Raw genomic sequence first — 10,428 nt, 5'->3', positions numbered from 1 at the left:
GATCAGTCGCGGAGCATCAAGGCTGGGCAGGACGCGTCCTGTGCGGGAACACAGGCCCACAGAAGCAAAATCATTTGCCCAAGATCACCCAGCAAGGCAGCGGCAGTGACCCTTCAAGCGGTGCTTTTACCTCTGTGTTGTGCCACCTGCCCAGGTCAGCGAAGAAGCCACAGCTGTTGTTATGTGCACAGAGCAAAGAGGAAGGAAGGTTCTGGCTCTCAGCAGTCCTAGAGGGCAATGAATGAAAAGGCCACATGACAATATGCACACACTGGTTGGGCCCTGCACACTGTACATTGAAGAGGTGCGTGCAAGACAGATTTGCACAGGATATGCACATTTGCACGGAAGAAAAACTGTTGAGTTCATGCTTAAGTAGACCCTCCACCTACTGACTCATCGGTAGGACAGGGCTGGCGGGGCCCACACTGAGGCACGACGGAGGGGAGGCTGGAGCTCTGTTAGTGTGGAAAGATGACGGGATATTCTGCAGGGGACCAGGGCAGGAGCCCTGAGGCCTCTCAGGAGGAAGGAAGTGGGAGAGGCTACTCCAGGGCAGGGTCAAGGTGCTGGTTTCTGCATCCAGCATTTGTGGGGACCAGGGCTAAGGAGCCGGAGAGTCCAGGGGCAGTGGCTGTGCCTGCTCGAATGGGGTAGCTTCAGTGTGTATTGTGGGGGGCTGGGAGAGGCCTGAGGGATCTAGTGGGGGTGCAGCGCTGGGGCTGGGCAGCTGTCATCCCTTGCTCCCCTGCACTGAAGCCTTCTCTCCACAAGGCGGGTGGCTGGAGCCGCTGTGGCAGGAGCAGAAGCACCTGCATGCTGGCACGGGGGCTCCGCAGGGCAGTGGTGTCTGGGGGAGCACACACATCCTGGTCTGGGCGTGAGGGGTGGGGGTGCAGTGAGACACTCTGGGTCTGGAGCCCTGGGAGGGTGCAACAGCTCCCCTCCACCCCGTCACCCCCAGACGATCTACCTGCCTGGACAGCCAAGGTGAGCGCTAGCCAGCTCCATTTCTTGGGTTATCTGTCACTTACACTTTGGTATAGATATGTCACTGTAACCTCAGAGGTAGTGGCAGCTGATGCCTTATCCTTACCTGAAGAACAGAAGGCTTCACTTCTGGTTAAGAGGGTTTCAGTCAGCAAGCGAAGACGCAGGGAATACTGCAAGCCATAGTAGCGAGCGTTTGCCGGGCTCGCTCTGTTCCCGGTACTCTGCTGTGTACCTGGAATCCTCACAAAGTCCCCAGGAGGAAGGAAGTTCTCTCAGTATTGCCTGGTGTGACTGGTGAATGTGGCTTATTTGCCTACGGCTGGTGCCTTGTATATGCTCACATAGCTAGTAACAGGTAGCAGTTTGACACCAAAGCCTGCTCACATGACCACTCTGCGGTGCTCCCTCCCAACGTTGAGCGCTGTTCTAGGCTCATCTAGAGCCTTTGGGGTAAGTGATTTATCCATGGACCCAATGGTCTGGCCATGCTGGTGACCCTCTGCTTGGGGACTGCCCACTGGGGACAGAACAGAGGCTCCGAGGGCTGCCCCCTCTCCCGAGGGGCCAGAGCAGAATGAGGACAGAGGGAAGGGAGGTATGGGAATGGGTGGTGGTGGGGGGTAGGCAGGAGGCTTACCCTCAGCTAGAAGGTAGGCCAGCAAGCTGTTGAGCTGACAGAGGTCGCTTGTTCTTACTGGAAGGGTGAGTACAGAAGGTCAGCTCCATGGCGTCCCCTGGAACCTAAGCGGCCCCTGGTGGGGGTGGGTACTCAGAGTGGACACAGGTGCCCACAGAGCAGTCCCAGCCCATCGGCTGAGATCTGGGGGAAGAGGTGGCGGGCCTGGTGTTGCCTCCTCTGGCCCCTGGGCAGGCAGGGCTCTCTGGGTGTCACTTGCACCCCTGGCCTCAGCAGCCTTGGCTACCACTGTTCTTTCTTTCTTTGTGCCCTCTGTGCAAACCCAGGTCAGCTATGTCAGAGTCCCTCACGGAGCTCCTGGGTTTGCCCCCCAGGTCTCCTCACCTCTCCTCCCATCACCGACTGCTGTGCCTACAAGGTCTCTCCCACCCTCGCCTGCCCATAGTCATGGACACAGCCCTGGGATGGCTCCAGGTCAGCCCCCGGGGGCCCTGAAAGCATGGGTGCTGTCACGACTGAGGGGGTTACACTGGGTGAGGGGGAGTCGGGGGAGGCTTCCCGGAGTGCTGGGTGAGAGTATAGGAAGTGGTCCCCAGTAGGGAGGGCCAGTGGGCTCCAGAGGATGAAGACACTCCTGCGGAAGGGCAGGGAGTGGCTGCAGGGGAGGAGAAGCCTCCTCTCGCTCATCGTCATCCTCCGCATTGGCCATCTCAGGCTCTTACTCTGGGTACTGAAGCCTAGAACTGATGTGGCTCCTGCTTTTCACGCAGGTAAGATCAGGAAGGGGGAAAGGGGCCAAAATGGCCACACCTTTGCTCTCTCTAGGGATTCTAGGATTTGTGGTGGCTTTTAAGGGTTCCCTGCTGCTAGTGGGGTGCCCAACCATGTTACGGGATCGGCTCCTGGCTGGGATGGCCTTTGTGCTTTAGAGCGGAGGAATGTTCTGTTTCTACCTGAGCTCCTTTCTTTTCAACACACAGGTCTGGGGTGGGGCCATGTGGGAAGTGGTGGCCCAGGGAAGAGGTGGGGCAGGTGGGGAGGGGCACATGGCTAGACTTTGCTGCTCTGCCTCCTCTTGGGACCCCCAGCAAGACTTGGAGCCCAAGTCCTTTAGCAGAGGCTAAAGAGACATTTGGAGTTTGGCCAGAAGGTTGTTTGTGGCCGTGTGGTTTGTGGCCGTGTGGTGCTGTCGGGGCCTGGTGGACAGGTAGCAGGGCAGGGGCCTGGCACTGGGCTGGCTTAGAGAGTGTGGTTATTCCATTTCACATTTCACATTCTGTTGTGCCCTCCCCTGCCCTTTCTTCACACACTCATTGGTTCCCCGGTGACCATCTCTTCCCTCTGAGGATGAATGGGGCCCGGTTTGAATGAGAGGTGTCTTGTGTGGATGAGTGTGTGGGTTGGGAACTGGGGTGTGTGTGCATGTGTGTGGTGGGGGATGGAATGTCCAAGAAGCTGGGGAGGAGGGAGGACTGACTTTGGCTTCCACTGCAGTGAGTAGTGTCCCGTTTCCCGCAGGGAAGGCAGCAGCTCCAGCTTCCCACAGTCTCAGGGGTCGGGCTCCCACCCCCTGGAGATGCATCTGATGTTGCTCAGTCCTCTCCCATGCTTGTGCTCCCTGGGGGTCTCCAGGCCTCTTGTTGGATTCTGGCTCTTTGAGGGGTGCAGTTGAGTTGAGGATGGGAACCTGCAGTGCCCGTGGGCTGGATGCCCACGTCACAGGGAGTTTTGAAGGACTGAGTCCACTCTAGCTTGGGTCTTAAAGCCACTGTGGAGGCTTACAAGCTCCTGAGTCAGGCCCTATGGCAAGACCCCAGAGAGGGGCACTGGACCAACATGAAGGGCATGGAGGACCATCCTGTGGGGAGAGGCTTGGACATGCACTGTGAACTCAAGAGCCAGGACACTGTGCCGACCTGGAGACTTGGGCAATGGGCAGGTACACGTGGAGCATCTTCCTGTGCCTTGGAAAGGGATGAGGTGGGATCTGGCAGCCCTCAGAGCTGCTGGGTCGCTTTGCTGGGAAGAGAGCCCTCCACTCCCCACTCCACTGGGGATATCTGCAGAGAGGCTGGGCAGGAAATAAGCTATTCAGTTCAACTCAGTTCTTTTTTCCCCTTTCCAAATTCATTCCAGGGTGTGTGGTAGCATCAGTATTGCAAGTGTAGTTCTTCTTGGCCAGAGCCCCAGTAACTGTCTTGTCTGTGTAGGAGGCCTGGCCGCTGCAGGAAGAGGGGTCAAGGGTGGTCATCCGATGGGGCCAGGGACTTTCCAACCCCCAACCCTTCCATCAGGCTCTGTCCCTACACCCACATTGAGCCCTCTTCTCGCTGACACTTGTCCTCTGTGGGACTTTTATTCTGGAAGAACCAAGGCCAGAGGCTGGAGCTGGCCCTGACCCTGAACCAGCCCTGCCCTTCTGGGCTCTTTTCCAAGGCAGTGACTCTGGGACCCTAGAGGAGGGCCTTGCTGTCCTCAGCTCTCCTCTGTAGCCCCTGCCTCCAGCCCTGCTGGCCTTTGAGCAGAGGGTCCATCTACCCAGGCCTGCTGGGCGTCTTCTCATGTTGCCTTCACACCCCCATAGCCCTCAGCTTTCCATCCCTTGTCGCCTCTGGCTGCTTCCCTTTGCAGTCTTTTCTGGCCTTCTCGCTGCCTGTCCTTCCCAAGGCAGCCACGGAGGCCAGGCCACTAGTGAGAGGCTCCCCACCTCCCCCGGCAATGGAGAAAATTCTCGCCCAGTCCCATCCCTCTTCCCCAGCATGTGGGGTGGAAGTATAGAGCGGCCAGGGTGCCTTCCTGTGTCGGAGGGTGTGCTGAGCCCCGTGGGTGGGGCCGTGCCTCGGGCCTGGTTCTGTTGAGCACAGGAGGCTTTCTTGAGAATAAGAACAAAGAAGTGGACAAAACAACTCTGCCAATAGCTCCTGTTTAAACTCTTGAACCCCAGTCATTGTCTTCCAAAAGGTCCACCAGGATAGAATTTTCACTAACCCCCAAATGCCCAAAGCTTAGTTCTTCCTTAGAAGGAAAATGAGAGGCTGGATGAACGGGGCAAGCAGAGACTGGCCGTCCTCATGGGCCCTTTCCCTTTGCCTGCTTCTTTCATCCGGGAGGTGAGGTCAGTATGAGCAGTGGAGTATGAGAAAGAGAGGACTTTGGCCTGGGGACTGCAAATTACAGATGACGGGGAGGGGTAAGGAGGGACGTAGAGGGAGGGTAAGTGGGACTGGGGACCTGGCACAAGCAAGAGGGGTCTGGGGACCGGTGCTGTCAGCTGGGGGGGCCTCAGCTCCTGTCCGGCTATCTGACCTTCCTGAAGACCTGCTCGCACACTGCATCCCTGGCCGTCAGTTCCTGGGGACAGAGGAGGAATGAGGAGGAGAGAGAAAGGCAAGAGGGTTCTTGCCAAGCTGCAGCTCCTTTGTCAAAGTCCTTGACCTCCATTTAATCCTTCCAGATATAGCAGCTAGAGTGTTTGATGCATGGGGAATTGTATCATTGTTCCAAATCCTCAACTTTTCACCTCAGAGGAAGGGAGGTGGCTGGGTCAGGGGATGTGAAGTGGGTGAAGTGTCCATCGCCACAGCTCTGATTTATGGGCATTCATCTGCAGAGCAGCCAGGGCCCCCTCCAGCTCTTCCTCCCCCTCTTTCTGGTGCTTTTGTTTTCCCTCCTTGGTCCCTTCCTTGGAAGGGGGAGCGGGGCTGGGGGGGGGTACAGTTGTAGACCTGTTTGGTGTGGGCAGGGGAACTCATCCTAGCAGGGGGCCCTTATCCCAGCCACTCTCACGTGTGTCCCCCTCCCAGCCCCCACCCAGGTTACCAGATACAACTTCTCGTCCTCCAGCCAGTGTCTCCAGCCCCGGTTGGGGACCTCCCCTTTCTGCACACACACCAGCTGCTCCTCTTCCCAGGTTACTATGGTCTACAGGGGAAAGCAGGAATGAGGGAAGATGGGGGGCAGGACACCCCAGGTGCTTCCCAACTCACTCTGGCTGGGCTCCCCTCACACTCCACAGCAGATACTGTCTGCTCCGGCCCCATGTTCTGAGTGAGAGAGCTGCTCTGGTCCCGTAGGACTCCCCTCCCCACTCCAAAGCGCCACTGAGGTGCCCAGAGTTGTGTGCAGTGACCTTTGGGGGAGAGCAGGGAGAGAGCAGGATAACCGGAGGTGAAATTGGGGACAGGGTGATGAAGAATGGAGACTTTGTCCTCTGGATACCTCTGGTTGACCTGGAGGGGCTTTGGGGAAAGAAGGGAGATTGGTTGAAAGTTCTACCAGGTAATCTCTTTTCTCCTCTTTTTCAGTTTCAAGAACAGCTTCAGTGTCCTTGGAAAGGAAGGATCCACCTCTCTGGGCCTGGGCATTCCAATCAACCCTTACTGAGCCCTTCCACAGGGTGGGCTCTGCTAACCAAGGAGCTCAGAGTCTTGAACAGACGGAGGATCAGTAAACAGGCGTCCATGATACCAGGCAAGAGTGCGGGGTGGGAGTCAGGCGGGAAGAGCAGAGTCTTCAAGGAAGTTACGAGGTAATTAAATCGGAGACAATGGGACATTTGTAGCAAGGAAAGAAACAACAGAGAGGGAAGGAAGAAGGGCAAATAGCTCTGAAGGCCTCTAACCTAGCGAGGATGTGGGAATGGCAAGTGAGGAGCTGGTTCACAAAGACCCTTGTCTGCCACGTTAGGTGTGTGGACCTTATTTGGAATTTAATAGATTGACTCTGAGAGGGTGACGAGGTCACTTGTATATTTTAGGTAGATTCTGTGGCTGTCATATGCAGAGTGGATTAGAGAAGAGTTAAAACTGAGAGCCAATTTCTGGCACCAGGTGAGAAATGAGGGCTTGAATTATGTGGTGATAGTTTGAAATGCTAGGAAGGAACAGATGAGAGCCATTTGGAAGAGTGATGGTCAATAGAAATAAAATGGGTCATAAATGCAAGCCACATACATAATTCAAACATTTCTAGGAACCATATTAGAAAAGTATTAGTAAAAAGAAATAGGTTAAATTAATTTAAAATAATATACTTTATTTAATCTAAATATCTAGAGTATTATCATTTCAACATGTGATCAATATGAAAATTTCTGACATGCTTTACATTTTTTTGTATTGTTTTAAAATCCAGTGTGTATTTTACACTTACAGCATATCTAGATTTGGAGTTACATTTCAAGTGTTCAATAGGCATACACAGTTGGTAGCTGCTATGTTGGATAGTGGAGAAAGCTTATAAAGACTTCTTTACCAATTAGATGTGGGGTGTGTGTGTGTGTGTGTGTGTGTGTGTGTGTGTGTTGGGGGGCACAGAGGTAAGGAAACAAGATACTGACCATGACTCTCAGGTCTCTGGTCTGGCTGGTTATGGCCATTAACGGAGACAGTAATTATAGAAGCAGAATAGGTTTTATACTTACTGGGTAGAAACATAGTGAATTTGAGTTTGAACTTGGGGCATTGAAATAGAAATTGATTCTAGGATACCCCGACCCTTGTCCAAATCTGTGGAATAAAAGGGTTTAGTATTTGCAGGTAACTTATGCACATCCTCCTGTATCCTTTATTTATTTATTTATTTATTTATTTTTGAGACAGAGTCCTGCTCTGTCACCCTGGTTAGAGTGCAGTGGCATCATCATAGCTTATTGCAACCTCAAACTCCTGGGCTCAAGTGATCCTCCTGCTTCAGCCTCCCAAGTAGCTGGGACTACAGGCGCACACCACCATGCCCAGCTAATTTTTCTATTTTTAGTGGAGATGAGGTCTTGCTCTTGCTCAGGCTGGCCTTGAACTCTTGAGCTCAAGTGATCCTCCTGCCACGATCTCCCAGAGTGCTAGGATTACAGGCATGAGCCACCTCACTGGCCACTTTCCATATACTTTAAATCATCTCTAGATTTAGTAGCTTTAACTTATAGCTTTAATTTATAGATTTAACTCTAGATTTATTGATTCAACTTATAATACCCAATACAGTGTAAATACTGTGTAAATACTTGTTATACTGTGCTGTTTATTTGTATTGTTGGGTTTTTTTCCCCAAATATTTTCCATCTGAGATTGGTTGAATCCGTGATGCAGAATCTGTGACGCAGAACCTGTGGATGCGGTGGCCACCTGTATTTTGCAGGCAGTTGAAAACATTGCCTTGGAGCTTGCGAGATGGCTCTGGCTGGGGGACATGTCAAGTGCAGCTCATAGGTGGTAGCAGAAGGCATGGGTGTAGACGATTTTGCTCTTGGACAATGTGTAGACAAGAGAGAGAAGATCAAGAACAAAACTCTGGGGAGAAAACTCCAGTTTCAGGGATTAATAGGGGAACTAGGGTCTGCAAAAGAGGCCAAGAAGGAACATGTAAGAAGTAGAAAGAAACACAGGAGAGTGGGGTTATAGAGGCGAAGTAAAAGAGACTCTGGGTGACCAACAGTGTCACAGGCTGGAGGGGTAGCAAATGTTTGCCCTTTGGCCTGGGATGGCCTCCTCTTTGTACTTTTGACTAGTGATACGAGGGGCAGGGAAGAAGTTGGAGAGAGTAGGAGAGCACCAGGACCTGTTAGTCCCAGAGGCTGGTATCCTGGGGACCCCATGGCTTGCTGTGGTGATCATTTCTCCTGGCTCTGGCAGCAGAAGTCACTTTGTTTTGCCCCAGATTGTTAGGAGGCACTTGCTCATACTATGCCACTGCCCCCCAGCCTGAGGAAAAGTACCTGGCATTTCCGTCCGTCCACGATCCTCAGGTCCTCCTCAAACTCAACTCCCACCTCGAATTCCAGAATGTAGTTGCGGAAGGTGCTGAGAGTCTTCACTATCATGTGGTCGCCCTGATGGTCGATCTCCTTGTCTGGCTTCAGCAGCAGGGCTATCTTCCGCAGAGCCACGTTGATGTCTGCAGGGGCCGTCTTTTAGCGAGGGCCCTGCCCTCAACCAGGAGCTGCCCCATCTGCAGTGGCACCTCAGGGCTGTGAGCTTTCCCTTAGTTGGGTCTGGGACTGTGGATTTACCCCCTCCTAGCAATGTCCCTGGTTAGAAATGGATCACAAGGCAGGTGCCAGCTGCTTGAGCCTTTCCACAATGTCCAACCCGCATTCCCCCTCCTCCATGGGACCACCAGGTAGAAAGAGAAAGTGAAGGGGGGGAGCAAAAGGGGTCTGGGAGGGCGAGGCCTTACCTAGGGCTTGCAGGTAGTCCTCCATGTTCTTCTGCGAGACAAAGCGGTAGTAGCCCGTGAGGTTGGGAGGCATTGTCTGGGCCAGCAGAGATGGAGACCAAGGTTTCAGAAGACAGGAGACAGGCAGAGGAGGGAGCAGGAGTTGTCGGGCAGGTAGAGGTAGAGACTCCAGGCCAGCTCCACACACACAGAAAGGAGGGTGGAAAGGAAAGGCCAATTATCAGGGCTTTTATAGGGCTGGGGGCCTTGCTGCAATAAGAGTCCCTCCCGCACTTCCTCCCTCCCTCCACGATGAATTTGGGGCTGGTGTCTGCAGCCTGAAGGAGGGGCAGGGACTTGGCAAAGTTGTGCCTGACCTCAGCTTTTCCTGGGGAAGGAGCCTGGAGCAGGATCTGGGGCTATCAATCATCCAAAACCTGAGCCTTTCGGAAGGTCAGTTTTGGCCCCCATCCCACTTCTGGCAGGCTTGGGAACCATCACAGGGCCTGAGGGACAGTCTCTCCTGGGAGGCAGCTGTGGCTGGTCTGGCTGTGTGGGGTGGGGATGAGTTCTAACAATATCTTGAGATCCTGGGACTAAGTCAGGGGTCTTAAAAGGTGTGAGGGAGGGAGGTGAGGACAGCCAGCTGGCCAGGAGCCACAGTGAGGAACACCCTGGAGCCCTGGCCCCCACAGCTCCCTCAGTTTGCTGAACTGGGACCCCAAACAGGCATTCCAGACTCTTGGCCCTATAGGCTATTAGGAGGGAGGCAGAGAAACTGCTCTTCCCAGGCACAGAGCCGCTGTCAGCAGCCTGATGGGGTGTCAGGTTCAAAGTCCACAGCAGAAGACCAGGGAAGAGTTTGGTTAGCTATTCTGGAAATTTTATAGCCTTTGGCTTGGGACCCAGGGGTTTTTCTCTCCCTCTGATTCATCGATGATCCCATCACCCCAGCCCCCCAGCCCTTAGCCCATGGTTTCCAGATGTATTCCAGCAAGGGTGGGATGGGGGCACCTAAATTATTGTGTGCCCTGCCTCCAACTGCTCACTTCTCTCTCAAACCTGCCAACTTCCCGGGCTTCAGAATGGACTGGGCTTGGTTCATCATGGTTTCAGGTGGGAAATTTGGACCGAGGAAGGCAGGGAGGGTAGGCAGTGGGAAAACAGGGCCTGACATTCCAGCTGGTGGTGGACTGTCCTGACAGGTGTCCTGTGCGTGTGACGGGCGCACAAATATCACCCTTTCTCCAGTCCCAGAGCCTTCCCACCGGCCTGTGGACCGTCCTTTGGCTTCCTCAGAGACCTGGGCTGGGAACTGAAATGTCAGGATTTCTCAGACTGAGGGTTTTACTTCCCAGCTCCCAGAAGGCACGCAGCAGGGGCTTGCTGATGGAATGGGCTGTAAAAAGAGGCTAATGCAGAGTCGGGGGGCGGGGTGACGTGGATACTGCCTCTCCTCCCCGCCCGCAGGTCCCCACTGACGTCTCCCCTGCCCGCCCCCCTGGCTTCTAGCGTCTCCATTCTCCCAATGTCCCTCTTATTTCCCACCCCCTACGGCTCTTCGGCTTCCTCCCCAGCCCCCGCAGTTCCTCTCCTCCCCCGAATTGCAGTCAGGGGAAAAAGCCCTAACGCTCTCCCGCCCCTCG

General features: G+C 54.2%; 1 protein-coding gene across 2 annotated transcripts; it reads right to left on the bottom strand.

Moving 5' to 3' along the window:
• Nucleotides 1-4,537: 4,537 nt before the first annotated feature.
• RBP5 (retinol binding protein 5) lies at nucleotides 4,538-9,010 on the bottom strand. Of its 2 annotated transcripts, none has more exons than XM_045554424.1 (4): nucleotides 8,804-9,010; nucleotides 8,343-8,521; nucleotides 5,450-5,551; nucleotides 4,538-4,981 (listed from the first exon to the last, which is right to left on the bottom strand). In XM_045554424.1, exons 1-4 carry the CDS (start codon nucleotides 8,874-8,876, stop codon nucleotides 4,928-4,930), a joined length of 408 nt encoding a protein of 135 aa, XP_045410380.1. In that variant the 5' UTR covers nucleotides 8,877-9,010; the 3' UTR covers nucleotides 4,538-4,927. The 2 variants fall into 2 exon arrangements, with proteins under 2 accessions (XP_045410380.1, XP_045410381.1); XM_045554425.1 differs by having other exon boundaries at nucleotides 8,343-8,494.
• Between the last annotated feature and the right edge of the window lie 1,418 nt (nucleotides 9,011-10,428).

The sequence above is a fragment of the Lemur catta genome, chromosome 6 (assembly GCF_020740605.2).
Source record: "Lemur catta isolate mLemCat1 chromosome 6, mLemCat1.pri, whole genome shotgun sequence".
Lineage (NCBI taxonomy): Eukaryota > Metazoa > Chordata > Mammalia > Primates > Lemuridae > Lemur > Lemur catta.
This window is presented reverse-complemented; position numbering and strand designations above follow the sequence as displayed.

Bases quoted from the DNA above. Each gene is read 5' to 3' on its own strand.
- RBP5 (XM_045554424.1), bottom strand. From the start codon at position 8,876: ATGCCTCCCAACCTCACGGGCTACTACCGCTTTGTCTCGCAGAAGAAC. The intron at 8,522-8,803 runs GTAAGGCCTCGC...CGGCCCCTGCAG, and splicing joins GGACTACCTGCAAGCCCTAG to ACATCAACGTGGCTCTGCGG. The intron at 4,982-5,449 runs GTAACCTGGGTG...CTCTGTCCCCAG, and splicing joins AGGACGAGAAGTTGTATCTG to GAACTGACGGCCAGGGATGC.